Source organism: Tympanuchus pallidicinctus, unplaced genomic scaffold (assembly GCF_026119805.1).
Source record: "Tympanuchus pallidicinctus isolate F22 unplaced genomic scaffold, pur_lepc_1.0 scaffold3, whole genome shotgun sequence".
Classification (NCBI taxonomy): Eukaryota; Metazoa; Chordata; class Aves; order Galliformes; family Phasianidae; genus Tympanuchus; species Tympanuchus pallidicinctus.
Window position 1 is genome coordinate 85127657 of NW_026294747.1, and position 20437 is coordinate 85148093.

The 20437-nt window shown below is 35.1% G+C and overlaps 1 protein-coding gene across 1 annotated transcript in view; it reads right to left on the minus strand.

The window, feature by feature from the left end:
• The window catches only part of VWDE (von Willebrand factor D and EGF domains), a 41346-nt gene that overhangs the window by 11891 nt on the left and 9018 nt on the right, over positions 1-20437 (minus strand). Inside the window, exons 4-19 of the mRNA XM_052692308.1 lie at positions 19568-19827; positions 18323-18412; positions 16872-17016; positions 16045-16259; positions 15668-15741; positions 13434-13707; positions 12029-12237; positions 10611-11590; positions 8981-9117; positions 6069-6224; positions 5363-5467; positions 4869-4983; positions 2955-3205; positions 2619-2838; positions 2120-2257; positions 1479-1547 (exon numbers count right to left, since the gene is read on the minus strand). Coding sequence (XP_052548268.1) covers positions 1479-1547; positions 2120-2257; positions 2619-2838; positions 2955-3205; positions 4869-4983; positions 5363-5467; positions 6069-6224; positions 8981-9117; positions 10611-11590; positions 12029-12237; positions 13434-13707; positions 15668-15741; positions 16045-16259; positions 16872-17016; positions 18323-18412; positions 19568-19827 — 3438 coding nt within the window. The remainder of the gene's footprint in view (positions 1-1478; positions 1548-2119; positions 2258-2618; positions 2839-2954; positions 3206-4868; positions 4984-5362; positions 5468-6068; positions 6225-8980; positions 9118-10610; positions 11591-12028; positions 12238-13433; positions 13708-15667; positions 15742-16044; positions 16260-16871; positions 17017-18322; positions 18413-19567; positions 19828-20437) is intronic.

Below are 20437 nucleotides of genomic sequence, written 5' to 3' on the forward strand. Positions count from 1 at the left end.
AAGAAAAAGGAGAAATATTATAAGACTTTTTTTCTTTCAAGGGTGGAGAATGTCTTCTGAACAGAAAAACATATGTTCCATTCATTCCTCTCCTCACATGTGCTACACCAGAATAAATGTTTGCAGTAGGACATAAATCTCAACTGGCAGACAAAGGTGCTCTGTCTACATCCTTTCCCACTCTCACCATGGCCTTTTGGAGCAGGCAGCCAGGGATTTTCAGATACTGGGTCAACAAATAACTTTATTGGCAGAACAAATTACCAGTGCCATACAACTAGATTACTGTAATGGTGTTAAAACAAAAGATACTGCTTACTGTTCACATGTACGTCTAAATGCAGATAATAAGCCTAGAGTCTGGAAGCAGATACTTAGTAACAATATATACTTACCCACTTACACTTACTTACATCACATGAAGTACTTTGTATGAATAATTCACTACTTTGTAGCAAAAGTATATTTTAGTTTATTTAATTACTTCAGTTATCTCAGAGCTCTCAGATAATTCTCTGAACATTTTTCTTCATTTTGATAGTTGTTGTATATTTTTTATTAGTGGAATATTACATATATGTTTTCAATGACAAAGATGGATTCAGCCTTCTCTCTGATAGCAATGCAGAATGAATGAGAAATGCTCCATATTCTGAAAAAAAGTGGGTGTTCTGGTGGACTGTAGAAAGGAGTATGGCACTGTAATACAAGAATGGCAGAAGGCTTTCAATGGGCTTTTTAGCATTATGGGTTTGAGCAGGAATGAAGTTGGAGGAGATTGTTCAACTTAAGATCTGTCCTTTGAAACAGTATTAGAAAACTGTAAATAAAAGGTTAAACTTCCCTGAATCTTATTGCAAAGTGTTATGCTTCCCATTGCTGAAAAACAAAGCATTAGAAGAAACTGATAAAGAATTATCCAGCATTGGCAGTTGAGTGAGAGTGCATTTTCTTCCCCTGCTAACAATTCAGAGATGAAGAAAAAGACACCCGAGGAGAATTCTCTGTGAACAATACCTCAGCAGACACAGAGCTGGAAATGCCAGCAATAGAGTTTAAAGAGTTTTGGAATTAAGGACCTTCATTTGCCATACTCTTCACCTTTCTTTTGAATTGAAGTATGAAAATGGCATTCAACATAATGCCATAAACTTTTGCTTATCTCATATAACAGATGTCCCTATCCCCATGTTACCTATTGCACGTCAGTGGTTAGTCACAAAAACAAAAGGCAGCAGTAAGAATGTCATATATCACACTGACAATGAAATGACTTGACTGACCTAAGGGATTTGTTGATATTGACATTTCAGTGTCATTTATAAGATCAGAAATAAGAATGCAAACCAAGTCATTAATTTCATTTAGTTAAACTGAAAAATTAAAGTGAATAACATAAAGCTGACTAAAACCTTTAACTTCCCAGCTATATTCTTATCAGTATGTGAATCAGAAATTTCACTATCTTCATGAAATAAAATCACCTTTATTCTCTCCAGCTTCCCCTATGAAATCTTTTCTTTTAACGTAAATGTCATCAAAGGTTTCTAAAACAAAAAATGAGAGGGCGCATTAATAGTTACTTTTACTTCAACAGCAAATAGATTACAGAACTCCAATAGAAAAAATAACTCAAAATTCAGACAGCAGATGAAGAGTAAAAAATGTTTCTTGAAGATTTGCAACAGACCACTTTAAAAATACCAGTTATTCAGAAATTGCATAAGAGGACACAGTAAATTAATGTTAGACACCTAATTTCTCGAGTTTCTTTATTTCAATAAATAGTTCTATGCTGAGCAGCCTAAAAGCAAAGCATTTTGTCAATAGTTACTCGTATTATGAAAATAACACAGAAAAAATACACTGCACTTAGATTCCTAGTATTATGTGAAAGAATGTGGGCATTTGTAGCTATTTTTTTTTCTAAACATTTGGAAAAGGAGTTTACAGCTGTGTGACCCACTACATTCTGATATTGTGACCATCTGAGATTCTGTCTCTGTAGCCAACAGTCAGAGAGTTCTTTTCTGCTGACTACTCTAGAGTTCTAATTTACTGTTAGAAACATAGCACACCCAGTAAGACAGTAGTATTCTAAAAAACCAGATCGTATTACCGTAGCATGACTTCCCATCTCCATGTAGATTTTTTGGGCATGAACCACAATAGTAAGAACCAAAAGTATTGAAGCAAAATACTCCAGGGAAGCAAGGGTTGGATGCACATTCATCTATATCATCTTGACAATTTTCACCTGCATTCAAACACAGATTTTTATAATACTGCTGTCACCAGACTTTGACAATATATTTTTAAATGATAAAAGTAGAATATATGTAGATGCAAAAATACAAAGGAGTGCATACAGTAAGTACATCAAAATATTTCTGTACATCTAATAAGTCAGCTCACTATGTTTGTTGCATACATTTTTTTATCATATGCCAAGTTTCTTGCTTATTGCAGAATCCGAAGAGAATGGGCTCTGTGGACTACATTTATCTGCTGGCATTGGAGGAGCCATGCTGGGACCAAACTTATCATTCTTGTTTTTTACTGTATTCACCAGAGGAAAACAGAAAATCTAAATGTGAATATATAATGTAGTAGTTTACCTTGAAGTTCAGGTGGGCATTCGCAGTAATAGCTGTTTATTCCATCTACACATTTGCCAGTACCACACTGGTTGAGTTTGCAGTCATCAGTATTCACTTGACAGAGATCACCTTCAAATCCAGCCACACATACACAAAGGTATCTCCCACTTCCAGGTGGGAAATTAATGTTTGTCACACATGAGCCATTATTCAGGCAATCACATGAATTTACTTTGATCTACAAAGCAAAACAAATAAGATAGTTTTCTCTTTTTATGAACTAGCAATGAATATTGTAATTAGATATTGTAAACATCTTACTAGCATGAGTCATTTTACTGTAATATTAATTACCTCTATTTCTACCTTAGTCTCCGCATTGCAGTCATCTGTCAAAGAAAATGTTAATTTATGGGGATTCTTTGACACAGCTTTCCACAAAAGGAGACCTGATGGGGAAAGACTGGCACCTTCAGGACCAGATTCCAATGTGAAAAGAATAGCAGAGCCCTCTGGATCTGAAGCCAAAAACTGATATACAAAATCTTCTCCATAAAAAGTCTGTAGCATACCCTGAAAAGTTTCAAGTACAGGAGGCTGGTTGTCTGTAACAAAGGAGATATTTTCTCTTTTAAGCAGAGTTACAATATACTAATAAAAATTTTAAAGGAACATATCTTTCTCTTAAGGAAGACATATGTGACTATTTCTTTTAAATTCTAACTTCATTTCAACAGTACAGGAAAAAAATAGATATTTTCGTTATAATTGTAACATTAACAAGAAATTACTTAGAGTATGTAAGAGCTTGTAAAGATTGATTGCATTTACATAGAAAAAGGCCTCAAAATTTATTGAAATTAAAAATTGTTTTTATAAACTGTAGCAGTTTAAAAGTGAAAGTACAGAAAATCATAAAAAGTTAGAACTAGGAAGAGATTGAGACAGTCACCAAAACTCCCATTCATACAAGAGCCATACTAATCCAGGCAGAGTCATGCCAGCACTTCCCTCATGAAACATGATGGGATTCTTGCATTTGAGATATGATGGACCTGGGTTGATGGGGAAAGCTGGTTGATGGGAAAGCTGAACCAAAAGAGCTACAGTTACTAGGCTAGAATTTTGTACTATGAAGAGACAGAAAATAGAAACTCTAGATGATGGTCCTCTTTTCATGGTATGGTTTCTAATTGGACTGAAGTATGAGATTCATAAATATACACTGAAGTATTTGCTTAGGCCATACATCTATGCAATCAGTGTGAGTTATGTCCAAATATTAAGGGGTTAATTAACATGTCCTGCCTTTTAATCCAGTTTCTTGTGTTCACCTCTTGTTTGGTGTAAGTCAAAGACTCTATGGAACAAAATCTTGTATTAAACATCATTAGTAGGTCTATGAGGTGTTAACAACATTTATGCAAAGCTCTTTACAGAGCATTTTTATAGATATATGTATACAGAAAAGTTTCTTGTTGTCTAGCTTATGCAGAGCTACATTGCTCACATTGTAAGTTAGATAATTTATACAATTTTCAACTGCAATTTCGGATTGATTTTCATTGCTCTGCCTGCAGTTGTGTACTCACAGGTTGCTGAATCCACTGTTTGTTGATGAGAAGATCAACAAAATGCTACTAGTGCTACTAGTAACACCCTAAGTTAATTAGTGATTGAGTACAACAGAGCTCAAGGATGACCTTTAAGCAGGAGGATGGACTCAAGCATCCTGAGACCCCTTCCACTCTGAATTTTCCAGTGATGAAATTATGTGTATACAGACTATTCAATATCTGCATATAGACTGCCTGTTCAAAAAAGTGAAAGAAAAACCTTGCCTCAGAACATGCACCTGATTGGGAAAGGCCTTTTATTCCTAAATGTTGAAGACAAACACTTGTGGACATGGCTGTACCAAAAATCAAAATACAGTTAACTGCTAATAAGGCTCAAAAAGTTGTTAATTTCAGTAGCTTCTTGTTAGTTATTGTGAACAGGGAAAAAAAAAAGAAGAAAAAAAACAAGTCTGTCTTTCACATGTCTGGTCTGGAAAACATGCTTTTCAGAAATAAGGAGAACTGCAAGATGAAAAACAAGATCAAATTACAAACTGAAATAATACCAACTGAGCTTTAGCTGAAACACTAAACTAAGCTCAAAACTTCGGTATATCTATTCATTTTGAAACTTAGTAGAACCTAAACTTTTTGCTACTTGAAAAAAAAAAAATCAAAGAAACAACAATCAGAACTATTTAGAACTTACTTTCAACAACTGACCAACTTAACCTTGATGTGTCGGGTCTGCAGAGTAAGCAAGGGCTGGTTGGATTCATGTCACCTTCACCGTAACAGAGTCCATCTATATTGCATGTTTTCTCCTTTTAGAGAAATGACAATATGACTCATTAATTTTCAGTTGTCAAACAGCAAATTTCAGAATTGTCTGTTTGTAAAATTTTGCATTTGTAGTGTCCAAATCTAATAAAACTAATCCTAATCAAACCTAATCCTACATTGTACTTTTAGAAGTAAATGAATAACAGTATGTTTGGTTTTACTTGTTAATTATACACAGTGTTTTTTGTTGTTGTTGTTATTGCTTTTTTCCATCAAATTTTTCTCTTCTGAGCTTCTCCTCTGGTGCTTTTCATTTCTGGGCATGAAAAATTCCTGTTGTAAATGAGTACAGGATGTGTTTTTTTTCTACCTGAAGAGATGCATACTTTAGTAATATACACAGAAGAATGAAATATATACCTTTAGTGCACATAATCCAGATTCCTGTAGTTCACATATCTGACAGGCTCCATCGTATATTATCACTGTTTTAGAATTGCTGTAAATTAATCCATCATTAGAAATCTGCAAGATATAGAGTAAAAGTAGTTTAATCAACATAGGTATCAACATCTCAGCAGCACTGACTGCTATCCTGGGATTCAATTCAATGACAGGCACTACATTTAGCTGTTTAAACTCTTGTAATAGTCAGCAAAACTCTAATCAATTATATCAACAAGATTAGGCAGGTATTTGACTGACCACATATAGGTGTCTATGCTAGGATAGAATGACCAGTTTTTAGGGTCTATTGACCTTATTGACTCCAACTGTGTGATATCTTAGATGTCCACCTCACACAAACATTCATGTATATACATTGAGCTCAACTCATTTTTTCTGTCAACATATTGAACGTCATTTGAAATGCACTAGGGAAACTACTTGGCCTTTACCTTCAACTTTCGAAGGATGCATGCTTCTATAGGTTCTAGGGGTAGCCCCTTATAGGGGGCAGTCCCCTTGCAGGAAGCACTCTGTATTTAAGCTTAAGAAGTTAAATGAGACGCCATGTTAAGCAAGCTGAATTCCATCCACTGTACCATTAAAAAATAATAGTTATATACACAATGTAGTTTCATCTTAGTATCTGTAAGTGAATGTTTGAAATTTCTGCAAGTACCTTTATTTTCCACAAGGCAATGGGTTTATCATCAACCAGATCCATGACATCAGATTGTGGGCTGTTATTCGGTAACTGGCAGTCGACACTCCTGACATTTTGGAAGGCAGCTGACATAATTAGAGGCTCTCCAGGAATCCACTGGTTATCAGTATACTAAATTTTAGGACAAATAATTTGTTTTTCAGTGAAATGGAATATGAAAATATTTTTATCAGAGAAAAAAAACAGCATATGTATTGCTTAGTGTTTCAATGTGTCTACTTCTCTGGATTAGAATGATGTGGGAAATATGTCATTTTTTCCCCCCACAAATAGATTTCTACCTGAGCCTGTTAAAATGAAAGAAGAGAAGTCTTTCCTGGTGCATGGCAATTTGGCATGGCATTACCAAGAAAAATTCTTCAATCTGGAGAGTTATGGAAGAGTTAAGCAGTGGGTGATCCTCCAAAGTATCACTTTAAAGTATCTCTATAAAGTATCACTGATCTAGTGTCTCAATTACTTTATGCCTCTCTATCTCTGCTCACAGAAGTGGACAAACTTTAGTCAAATGAACAAATGAGGTTCTGGCAACACTCAGCTATGATTTTGGGTGCCAGCAAATACTGGCAGTTAGCCACTAAACTTCTGCACAAATGAACAGATTACAACATTAACCCTGTAGATTTATTTTCTATACTCCAGGAAGGGAAGTTACCCAAGGATCTGTCTTGAGAGTTCAAGATAACAGAATAGGGATGGTAATACTACATGATAGAAGTATGGATTGCAATAGGAAGCAGGGTCAAATGTATAAAATAAAATAGGTAGATAAAGAATTGAGAGAACAACAAGATCAAAATCATGTTGAGCTTAACTTTTACTGAGTTGGCTATTTTTTGAGTTACTGTAACAAAGTAAAATATTTATTTAATCCCAACCCTGATGTAGGGACCACAGTTTTGCACTTTTTCAAAAAACAAAAAAACAAAAAAACAAAACCAAACAAACAAAAAAAACACTTTAAAAAATGCTCAAAAGACAAATTAACTATTTTTGTTCAAACCAAACTTTCTTTCATCCTGTGCTAATTAATTAATGGCAAAGGTAAGTAAAAATGTAAAAACTAAGCATTCATGTATATGCAATTTTGAGATCTTTGACTCTTTGAAATGTGATGCAGTCTATTTTTCCAGAAGCCATTTGTTATCAGCTGGAGACACATTCAGATATTTTTTTCAGAAATATTATCGCTCAAAAATCAATTAAAAATCTCCAAATCTACTAGAACAAAATAAGGGGGTTTATAAACATTCCTAACTTTTGCAAGATCTAAATAAATTCTGGCATTAATACTTAATGTGTAATCATTAACTCCTTGGTCATGTCCTGCCCAAAGCTCTACCAAGAGATGCACACTAGTTATGTATCTGTGAAGTACTCCAGTGCAAAATTCTCTGAATCATCTCTTACAGCACTGTGCATGGTAGGACAGCCTGTAGACAAACAATGTGATTTAATCTTTCAGAAGAGCAAGCATTACAAATGAGAAATGTGAGTGTATTAGCTCTAAATTCAGCAAAAATGCTTCTAGGAAATTTTGATCAGTTGAATTTATCTCAAAATACCCACAAAAAGTGCTATGTGTTGTACCTCTACTGGCATTTGCACAAAGCCACCATTATTCCAGTCAGAAAATTAAAAGGAAACAAACTTATTTTCTTTGGTAGTTTCAGGAAGAAAATTTTAAAAATGCAAAATAAAATTTAAAAAAAGAAAAAGGACAACAACAAAGGAGATCACAACAAAAGAGATTATCTAGAATGTTTCTGTAGTTCAGAGTCATGTATACTACCACAAACAGTGTTGTACAGTGTTGTATCGGAGTATCTTGTCATGAGTTAAGACAGAGGCAATTCAAATTATTGCTATCAAATTCCCAATAATTATCTGTGAGATGGTCTGAAACTCTTTTAACCTATACTCTTAACTTTCCCATTTCAAGCCAACTAGCAGATGATTGGATAAATGTGCACAAGAAAAAAAACGTCTATAACCCCCCACACTGCTTAATTGTAGCATCTACCAGAACTAAGGAAAGCATTTTTTGGTTATCCCAGGAGCAGAAGATTCCTACTGAATGTTTTCCCTTTTGTCATTCTCTCCCCCCAGTCATCATGAGTGAAAACCAGTTTCATTTGGCAGGTTTTTTTTATTTTCATGTATAATACAATGTAAAAACTTGTAATCACAGATTGTTCATTTCAGACTAACACTTGTAAATTGCTTTTAATTTTGCCTTGGGCAAATTCTAGGTCTGACTAAAAACATTCTGTCTGTACAGACTACTCTGACATTACAGTACAGTATTTTTAATCTTCTGTTCAAACCTAGGCTATAAAGCTGACATATTATTAAATAGCCACAGTATTCTGCCCCTGGGAAATGGACATCTCAGAAATGCCTTTTTCTTTTTTGTAACAGATTTATTATGTTTATAAAAAGGCTATTTTGAGTATTGAGTTTGAAACAGTAATCTAGTGATGTCTTTAACCTTGCAGTCCTTTTTCAAAGAACTGGTACTTCACTTCCTCTCCATAAGCACTTAAAAAGAAAAAAAGAAAAAGAATGGAAAGAACAAGCAACATACTGGTTGCCACCAACAGGACTACCTTTGCCCTTTCCAGATGGATAGCTGCTGTTTGCTATTATCTCCTTTTAGCTGCTGAACATTCCCATTATGTTTTGCACTTTTAGCAGTGAGGAAAGTGCAATCTTGCAAAGACTTGAGTGCCTGCTGCAAAGTGCTGAGTGCCTCTGCTTTTAGCTTCTACTAAACCATTGGGTTGTACCAACATAAAATGATTAGATAGTTTTTACTTATTCACAGAGAAATTTAAACAGAATTATTGCTATACAAGGAGACCTACTTGCAATCTGATAATTTCACACTTCAGATTCGATGACTCTCTGAAGCCATGTCCAAAAACTCTCACTGATGTGCAGTCATACTGACGAATATCACATAGCCCAGCATTTTCCAGCTCTATTATTTCTGGAGCTTGGTCTTTGAAGTAGAGATTAGAAAATAAAAGTCAATATAATGATCTCATTCATATAGACAATTACTTTCGGCAACACATTTTTTTCTCTGCCCAACTAAGAAAAGTGTCAACAACAAAATCTGGAGCAAGGGGAAAAGGTACAACAGTAACCTTTTATGTCATTAAAATGAATTTCACCTTCAAAGCCAGGCTTTATATCTTTTCTTGGAACTTCAGATTTATAAAGCAGATGAAACATTCATGCAATAACAAACTCTTGTGAATATGCGGTCTATCGCCTCATCTATGACTCTTTACATCACACTTGCAGTGTAAAATGTAAATGAAGCTCAGGCTTTAGATATAGGAACTTGAAAATTACTTGCAATAATTTATAATGGGTTTTTTTGTTTGTTTAAAGAAAACAAACACGGGGAGGGTGGTTCATGAAATAAACTGACAAAATTTAGAATACTCAAATATTTCCTCTGAAAGCAAAGCTGTATGGGAACTGCTGGATCACGGCCTGAACCTCTGATTGATCACCTAAGGTGAGCAATGAGTCAGCCCTGGGAGGCAATTCACCTGTGCTGCCAGAAGAGGTGGAACCTGGCTCCACCTTTCCTAGACCCATTTAAGAGCTGTCTACCACTAGGAAAGGGTCTCTTCTTGAGATCCCTCCTCTGGAGTTTTGCAGCAAGCCCAGGATGTAGGTCAGCATTCTATCTATTCTCTTTTTGTTCTTATAACATGCTTAGCCAAGCTCTCTTGTTTATTTCATAATTATTACATCTTTATATTTGTTGATGTTGATTATACACAAGCCCATCTATTTGAGTTTAAGAGGAAGCAAATATTTCTGTTTTATTACTTTCTTACTTCTTCCTCCATTTATTTTAAATACATTAATGTAACAAAAATACTACTATAAAATATCAACAGTTCTGAAAGACTTTTGAATTTTCAACCACACCTCATATTCTCACTGTGTTATCTGCTTATCTGCATTTTCAGTCAATGTCTTACTTAATGAAAAAAAACTTGCCTAACTCTATTTGGTAAACTTTTTTCTTCACCATCAGTTCTGCTTCCACATTTAACAGTTTACAGAAATGTAACATTGCCAAAAACATCCCACTTCCAGTTAATAAGCAGGACTGCAGGAGTGTATGGATGTGGCAAGATCTCCCTGAAGAAGACAGCTGTGGAAACACACTAATCTCTTGAGGCAGTACTCTGGATTGCAAACTGAGTAGTAAATTTTTAAAATCTTATATACCATAAACTAAGCCCATGCTTTTCCCTTGGGAAACAAGAAGGCTAAATAGAAAACAATAATGGCTGTATTAAATTGGAACTAGACTGCTGGATAATGAACAGGCCCACCACAGGGAGCCCTCGTCAGTGCACAAAGAGAAAAAAGTAAAAGCAGGATAGAAAAACAGTGATGTAAAACATATGTTGCACAAACACAGAGACTGTTATTTTAGTAAATCTCATTGTTTTTCCCACCTACCAGACAGTATACTGCAGTCGTATGAACCATAGCCTTGAAAGCATGCACAACCCCATTCTGTACATTCTCCATTACCACTGCACAGACTGGGACACTTCAGTACAGTAAGCAGGTTCTCAACAAACCCCTGAAGTTCCTGTTGACTGTAGCTTATTTCTTCTAAAACTCTCTTCTCACATTCATTCTCTAAAAGCGCTAATGAAGCTTCTGCCCATCTGAGGTCATCTTTCAACAGTAAATCTTTAACACAGATACTGATTGCATCTTCCATTCTCCTACCAAGAAGGCCACCACAAGCTCTTCCTATACTGGAATTGGCTATTGCCTGCTGGCACAGTCTCAGAGCACTGGACTCAGAGAGGCCAGAAGGTGTGGGCCAAGAAGGAAGAAACTTCTTGTCTTTGTCAGTGGTGTGGTCCTCTGGGAAAAAGTACCTATATGCCTCTAAATCCATTTGGCTTAGATTTTGGAATAGAAATACTGGATGATATTTGTAATAACTTTGGCGCTTCCTTCTATTTGTAGCAGATTGACTTTTCTGATTACTGTAGCCATCAGAAATTCTTTTAATGTCTGAGCTTGAAGATCCTTCTTTTTCCATACCAGAACTTATTTTTGAGGTTGCAGAGACATGTGGCTTTACTAATGATGATTTGTGAAGTTTGGTTTGATTATCTTCCTTTTCCAGAAGTGCAGCGGAATCCATTTCATGTACAGATGAATGTTTGTTTAAGCCTTTGACAAGATCAATAGGGCTGAGATACTCAGCAGTGACATCCAGTCCAGGTATCAAAGAAAGAAATCTACCATTTTCACTGTCTTTGCAAGACAGGGGAAGTTCTGATTTAGAAACTGCCTTTAGTTTACGTACTGATGGATCTAACCCAACATCTTCAAATGTGCAGTCACAGAAGTTTGTTTTCCTAGAAGATGGTAATGAAGAAGGTGTCTTGTCAAACAAGCTACCTCCTGGTGGAATTCTAGAGAAGAAAAAAAGAAATTCTATCTCAACTTATCTATATATTTTTGTTGTTTTAATAATCTGTGCCAGTTTTGCTTAATATTTCTACAGCATAAATTACAGAATCTACATATATGGTTACAGATCTCAGTTAAATTGTAAAAAAAAATATATATATATATTTTATATATATTATATATTTTATATATATTTTATAAATATATATATATAAGGTATACTGGAAAAAAAGAGTTAAGAAGGCAGATCTTTTCTGATTTGTTCAAAGCAAATTCATTTTACATCATAATCCTACTTAAATACAAATTTGGCTCTTTGGTCTGTATTTACTCAGATATTAACTTAAAAAGTCTCTTTTATTTCAACAAATTTTTGAAGAGCACAAAGGAAAGATTGAACCAAAAACTCTCATTTGATTGAAAAAGAAGTATTTTGTTACCTCCATTCCTTTATAAACAAAAGAAGAGCATCAGAATTGTTTGGAATTGCCACACCATTGGCAGTGTGATAGTCATTCTCTGCACTTCCATCGAAGGTGCCACAGAGCCCCATTGTGTTTCTGTAATCTGAACTGGGCGCCCTAAGTGTTATGCTCATTCCCCATTCACTCACATCAGCACGAATGAAAGCTCCAGAAGAAAACAAAACCTAAAAAGATATGGACAATATAATTGTGAGAACCATTATTCTTATTTTTCCCTAACAAAATCAGGTACATTCATTGATAAGGAATGATTTACAAAGGCAGGCATATAAAGATGTCCCATTAAGTTCTGGTTCTAACTATTCTGAATCATACAAATTTTGTTATTTCTTTTGGTGTAGCACTGTAGATACAAATCCTGTGTGCCCCAAGAAGCACCTAGATGGCACGTTTCAGGCAATAAGCTTCATCCATCATTAGTAGGTATAGAGCAGAAGGTCAATGACTGCAAAACCACAGATAATTAAAGAGTAAGTGAGCAAAGAAAAAGGGCCACTCCCTCTCCAGATGGAAAGGGATAATTCTAGTAATATAAACTGACTTGTTGGGAGCATATCAGCTATATGATTCTATATGCTAATGCTGTGTGCTAATTCTATGGCTTAATACAGAATTTTCTACCTGCAAATGTGATCCGAAGTGTACCAGATAGCCCAGAGTACTCTCAAAAACTCACGATTTTATTTTACAATGCTCAGCAGAAATACTGACATTTTAGAAATAAACTGAGAAGAATTAAGATTTTCAGTTTCTTAATAAGAAGAATTAAAGAATACAATTCAACAATGTTTTTACTGTAAGGAGAGGGCGGGGGGAAAAAGGCATAGTTAAAGAAGAATAAGCACATTTGCACATAAAGGAGAAATAAAAGCTAATCATACATGGACGACTGAATAGATGAAGTGACAATGTAAGATTTTCACTTCTAAGTTTAAATGTTGTTTCTATGAACTTGGTGCGCAATTTCACATAAGTCACTTATTTTTTCTGTTTTAGCATCCCTGCCTCTAAAAGTGAGGAATTTCATTTCTCTGTTGCTTGATATTCTCTAAATACTTATCAGGTATTAAAAATGTATTATATATTCTAATAGACAAATCCAAACTGAAATGGTCTGTTTTTAGTGCTTGCATTTCAGACAACAGAATGATAAATAGCAGTGGAGTGTTTCATTTTAAAATTCTGTGTCATTTCAAACATCGCTTGCAAGCAAAGCACTGGCCAAAATACTATGACTATAAAATAAACGTTGTTGTGTTTAATTGCAGAAAATAAAGCATGTTTTAGTTCTGAAGTTGGTATGAATTGGTAAAAATAATTACTGAAATAGCTATTATATCCAAAAGTAGTATGAACTTACTGTTACTTTTCTTCCTAGGTAGGATTCAGTGATTCTGACGTTGCTTCCTGTTGTGTCTCTACTTATTATGGATAAGTATGGCTGTGACTCATGTAGCTGACTATTGCACATATCATATGCAATTATATCACTTCCTTCTTTGGCAACAAAGCCACAGTTACAGGATGCTGGATATTGAAGACTTCCACAATCCCACTGGCGAACATGAACTTCAAAATCTCGAGCTGTACTCTTATAGAGGACAAATGTTCCTGTTTTAAAATTGTCATAGAGTCTGGTGTCAAAAGAAAAGCATAATATCACCAGGTGTCAGTAACTTAAAACAGTTTTCTAGTATTTGGTAGGATTTGATACTGTAGCATATTTTCGTGCATCGTGGGGAGGGGAAAAAAATAAAAAAGCAAACAAGAGTACTGTTCACAAACGCAAGTAACTTTGTTCTAAACAAACAACACCATATGTATCTCTTTTGTACAGCTCTAAAACAAAAATTTAAAACCTGTTCTACAGCAGAAATAGAAGGAAGAAGAGAAGGATCACAAATGGAATATGTAGACAATGTTTGTGAATGGAAAGATAATCATGAAGCCACTGCTGTTCTTTGATGCATTTTAATTGTGCTTTTGTCTATTCTAACAGGCAATCAGGGGATGCTCCTTAGCCTTTGTGTTTCTACTGCAGTGCAAATATCCAGCAGGAGCAAGAAGATGCTTAACTGTGCGCATGTGAGGTGCAGATGCTGAAGACTGTACAAGTACCCTTGATGAAATGATTTAGAAAGTCAGATACTTTTAAAAAGGTCTGCTTTATTAAGATGGAGAAAACCTATTCCCAAAGATTTGAAAATGATTTAAGATGAAAACCATAAATAGTGACTTCATTTTTTTTTTTTTTTTTTTTTTTTTTTTTTCCCCTATGGGTTAGCCATCTGTTCCCTGAAGCAAAGTTAGCCAATTAGCCAATTTAATGATTTGGTGGCAAGAAGGAGAGGAGGGGGGGGGGGGGAAAATAAAATTAAAAAAAAAAAAAAAAAAAAAAAAAGAAACTTTTTCTGCAAGTTTAACAGTCTCTTGGCTATAAATGGCATTTGACAGTTAATTGTAGAGTAGTGATTTGCCTTTTGTTTAATAGCCTAGCAGACAAACTGCAGATGGCCTGCATGCGATCACCTGTGATTCTGCAGGGGCAGTTCCCTTTCTGTCTGTTTCCCATGTTTTGTAAAATAAGTTAGCAATGCTATTTATCTTTAAAAAGAAAGGTGCAGCACCATATTCCAGCAAGAATATATTTCAGTAGGTTGTTACATCATAAGAAAGCTTGATCACAATGTGGTGATGGTTAAAAAACCCACTGAAGGCATCCCTGTAATTTCGAATGAAGAAAGAATCGCAAGTCAGCATAACTCCTGTGACTTTATTACTATTGTTAGTAACAGTGCTCTCAGAGCATCCATTACAACCTGTTCTTCCTTTCAAATTCACAAGAAAAACTCTGTTGTGTGTTGAACACACTTATGTGCAGGCAACGTATCCTCTTTCTCTCACACTGTCATTTGAAGAAATGTGCTTCTGCTGAGCTGGGAATATACAAGTCCCATGTTTGGAACTGGTATTTATTTTGAACTCTTCCATGATTTAGAAACAATTAGAAAGACAGAAGCATACAAAAATCATGCCAGCTGTGGCTAAGGAAGCTGTCTTCACTTTGGAAAGAATGTTTAGTATGCTGCAAGTGACAGAAGCGAATAAATTGCTGTCAGTGACATTAATGAACTCATCACAATGTCATACTGACAGAAGATAGCTTCTAGCAACTTGATCCTTACAGGGATTCAGATAGGTACACCAGAAATATGGGAGCTATGCTGAAGACTGGAAATACTTCTGTATTAAAATAGTTTTGTCTATTCAACCATTTATCACTGATCATATTTAATAATATTTCCATCTTTCACATTCAGATTCTACTGCTGTTATTTCTCTCTTGGTATATTCCTCTAGAAAGGGTAATAGTCTACTTACTTGTCACAACCTAAAACTTGTATTTTCAAACATAAATACTATAAATATGACTAACAAGCTTTAACCAGCTGGAGCATGTTTATCCTATTATCCAAGAGTGTGAAATACATAGCACAACTGAACTGTAGAGAACTACAGCTTGCATCACTAGCATAGATTAAAAAAACAAACAACAGCAACCCTTGAAATTTAAAGCTTCAATCAAGTTATTACCTTCCATCAAACGTTATTATATGAGGGTCAGTAAATGAGTAGCAGTACGCAGTCGGTAGATCCTTTACAGTAATCTTCAAAACAAAAAAGTGCATAGTAAATCATATTAGGTTAGACTTAGGCACATTATTTATGTTCTTGATTTATTTCATAATAAGCAGGTTATATTATTTCTAAGTAGTTATGTTAATATTCAAATGTAAGAAACTTAATCCAAATGAAAAGGCAATGTTTTAATGGAAATAAACCAATTAAAAATTGACTACTTCGAAATCTTGGTGTGAATCAGCATGTCACAACTGAAATAGAAACTCAGTTTAGATCAGCCACTTTCCTGGCTTGTTAGTTTTACAGATCTTAACACTTAGATTTTCAACCTTTGTGCTTTCTGGAACATAGCCATTCCACAGGAAATTCTCACTGGATATTGGTTCGACTGCAATTCTGGTAATTCTGTCTCCGTCCTGCATAAAGTCTGTCACAGCAGTGAAGTAAATTATTGCTTGACTACAGATTCCATTTCTACAGGGTTTCTGGAGAAGATCCACATGACAAGAAGAAAGAGCCAAGTTTAAACCTAGTTGTTCTTTACCTGTTTTAATGAAAACACATCATTAATGAGTTTTCATCTAATCAAGACACATTTTGTATATTGCTGTTAATATAAATGCTAACTTACGTACAAAGTGATATACACAAAAAGTGTGGGGTTTTTTTTCACAAATGAAAGTAAGTGAGCATTTTCCTCAACTATGATCATGGAAAACCCTCTCCCTACACACATCCAAGAAAATTATTTTAATTTTCTACATTGATAGCCAAATGAAAGTCGTGGAAGTCCTGCAGATGGGACAAAAATGCCTGCCTGAATAGGCAAGGATCCCTTTGATGTTCACACGACTTCATGTTCATGCGACTTGGGCATAGCAAAGCACTACAGACAAAGAAAGACTAAAACCTGAGTACTTCGTGACTGTAGACAATACTTAAAACACAGTACATAAAAAAAAAAAAAAAAAAGGATGATGGACATATTCTTCCATACTTTCAACAGCAGTACATATGGCCTTTGAGTATTTTAATAATTTAGAAAGTATTTTACAATACACCAGATTCTCCAAAGAGGCAAATCAGAGGGAATATTTAGAAAAACACAATAAGCATACAAAATGCAACACACACACAGAATCAGGATAATACTTGCCTTCATCAACAGTATTCAATCTTAGTGATATTCTGCAGTCACTTTCAACCTGGTTAAATTTGGGACAAGGAACAGGGATTCTGCTTTCTATTGACAGTCTGTATTCCTTGCCATCTTCTGATATATCATACGCTTCTGGAAGTATCTAGCACAGAAAAAAATATACTTAAAATGCAAACATCATTTGTGAACTACAGCATCCCTACTGATCAGGAAGGAGTAAAGTATGAAAAACTAAATACACTGAATGGTGTGGCGCATGGCCCACTCTACTTGTTATCTAGACGGTTTGAAGTGCATTTGCGTACTGGGAGAAGATGAGGACACTATAAAAAGAGTGTGTAAAGAGTGCCAATAACAGGCTAGGATGAGGTAAAGCTAGTAAGAAAGGGATTAGCAAGTACGTTAACACCATAAAAATGCATTCTTTGGGTAGCTTCTGGAAACCAGCATATAGGTAATTTGTCATATTGTATGCAAAAAAAAAGCTACCTAGGAGCTTCACATAAAAAGGAAAATAATGCATTCATATTTTATATTATGTGCTATAAAATGACTTCCACTGACAAGAGATTAATCTGGACCCTGAATCTGCAGAAACATAAGCATGCACTTTAGCTTTATGAGAGGTAAATCTTCACTCAAGTCAATGGAAATTTTCACAATATGTGTGTGCAGTGTCCCATTCCTGGCCAATAAACAAAGTGGTACCTACAACTAAATCTATGATAGTTTCTTTTTGGACCTCTTCTTCACCTTTAACCAATTGTCATGGCACAGCTCATGCCTACATGCTATAAATTTTTCCCAGCATCCTAGTCTAAGCCCAAAGCAGGTTGGTCTGACCCTTCCCTCATCCCCGTGGCCAGATGGGAACAGACCCTGATCTCTGTCAGCCGTGTTCTGGGAGAAACAGTTGGCATAGTCTAAAATTGTGCAAGAGAGCAGCTAAGTGGTCAAAAGCAAGTCAGAGCTCAAGTCTGAGCCATGGCCCTGGTTAGTTTACAATTACAGAGGATGTACTGGAGTCTACTTTAGCTGGTGGAGATCAAAGTGTTTACTGGGTTGTTATAGCTTGCATAAGATGCTAATTCAGTCTTCCTGTACCTCAAGGGAAACACAGAAACATGTTTGTTTCTTCCACTACTTGACCAATCTGAGTTCACTACTGCTAACAACACGCTTTGTTAACTTGATGATTATATTGTGAGTACCTTATAGTTAGAGGACTCTCTATCTACTGTGGCTATTATGATTCACTTGCTTTTGTTCAGCATCCTACATGGTCTTATCAGAGCGGAACATACAATAATTACATAAATGTTCAAATTATCCACTCATATAAATTTTCTAGCATACCCAAAGAAAATGCATGAATTGCTACATATCTGCTGAACTGATACTCAGAAAGACTCCCACTACAAAAAAGTAAAACATTATTTTCAAATGACCTTAATGCCAGCAAAAAATTCCTTGCTCTCAACTGGACTGCTATGTATGCTTGGCTTCTCCATGAAGAAAGCAGAACTGCTACAGTAGACCTGTAGAAAAAATCAACACAATACAATATATTTTTGGTAAGAAGTGAATATGAAACTCAGCCATGATGTCAGCTTGATGAACTTGTTAAGCCTAAGCTTCTGTCTGCATCCAAAGTTACCAACTGTCAATGGTGCTGTTTAATTGACTGAATGAGACAAAATTTTCCAAGATCTCCTCCTGGCATACAAATCATCACATTTAACAAGCACCTAAATTTCCACACATTTAACTAATCACTTCTGGAATATTTCTGCACATCATGATATATTGTGGACATGCATTCTACACTTTATTTTTTTTTAGTTCTTTTTGTCAATTCTATGTTTGTTGCCTTTTAATTTTGTTGAATAACCATTTGATCATAGATTACACAAAACAATCATTGCCCCTTCATCTCTTCTCACTGCCATTTCTTCCCAGTGTTATGGGCCTGAATTATCTTTTATGGGATAAGTTTATTGTGATTTCCCTCCACTGACCCAGCACTGTGCTGCTAAATACTGTTTTAGATGCTGTTTTTGTTTGTTTTGTTTGTTTTACCGTATCCTTTTTTGAGATGTGATGATGCTTTAGCTTTTCAAAAAGTTACCAGGTGAACATAGATATTCATTCTGCTACCCATGAAATTTGCAATTAACTAATGCAGTTACTCATACTGCTGCTTTTGATGGTGGGTATCAAAATATTTATATCTGATCCTTGACACAAAGTCATCAAGCAGTGGCTCATTATTGATTCTAAGCAATCTATCTGCTGAATCAACAGCACAGTTTCCCACAACTCACTTTGCCACTCTCTTAAGATTGTTACATTCCAAATCCTCTTAATTCACAATATCAAGCAAAATTCTAGTAGAAAGTTAAAAAGATTCAACTTGAATAAACATCTGTTGGAGGCATGGTATAGTATACTGAGACAGTCTCAAAACATTAATAGTAGTGATAATTACTGATATATTCTGTGACATTTCCACATTTGTAGGGGCAGTGTTGATGTAAATAAAAACTAGAGGCAATACATTTCTGCCAAGAGAAATCATACAGCAAAATGCTGGCACTCCATCTCTAGCAATTGTTAGTGTCTGCTGATCGTTTATGAAATCATAAGTCTTTAAACAAAGCAGCTGTAAGAGATTATAGTAATTTTTAACATACTCTTTCTCCAAGTCTGATGCTTGTCCCATCTAACTCTAAGAGTGAGAACGTATGAACTGTTCTCTCATGTTTCAGTTCTTCTTTGATGCCTTCAGGAGAAAGTCTTGACCAAGTCACAATGAATCCAACTGAGCTGTTTGCAAAAGGAATGCCAAAGGTACACCTTAGGTAAATACTCCCTTTGATCAACTCTGCTGCAACCTCAGGAATGGCTGGTAGTGGTGGTGACACAGATGGAGACGTTGAAGGAGCCACCTCACCTAGTCAAACAAAAATGTCTTTTGTGCTTTTTATTCTACGCAAAAAGAAAAAAACATTGGATAAGGCAACATTTACATATACTTTATCAATTAAAATCCTTATAATAATATTTACCTCTCTTGATGTATGGAAATCTTAAGTAGTTGTATAGTGAATCAGAGAAAACACGTATACTACATTCATGATTAAAATGAGCAAAATGGATTACTTTCTAGACCATACAAAGGTGCTGACGAGGAAAAAATACTGAAGGAATTAATTGCAATGAATTGTTTTAACAGATAGAAGAGAGCTAAGGAAACAACCAAAGGAATTTGGCTGACATACAAAAATATTTTCTCTGCTTACAAAGAAGAAAATAGAATGGGCTATGCAAGAAGGAAAAGAATGAACAACACCGTGATTTATCAGGAGTTCATCTGCAAAATTTATCTGCAAATCAAAGTGACCTAAATTATTTTTAAAATTTTGGGTAATTATTCTGAACATTCAGCTGAAAAACTACTTTTGCAATTGCAGTTCTGCTATCTCCAAATTGTGCATTTTACATTAGACCAAGTTGATAACATGGACTTCTTTTTTATTAAAGACAACATATAACTAAAAGTT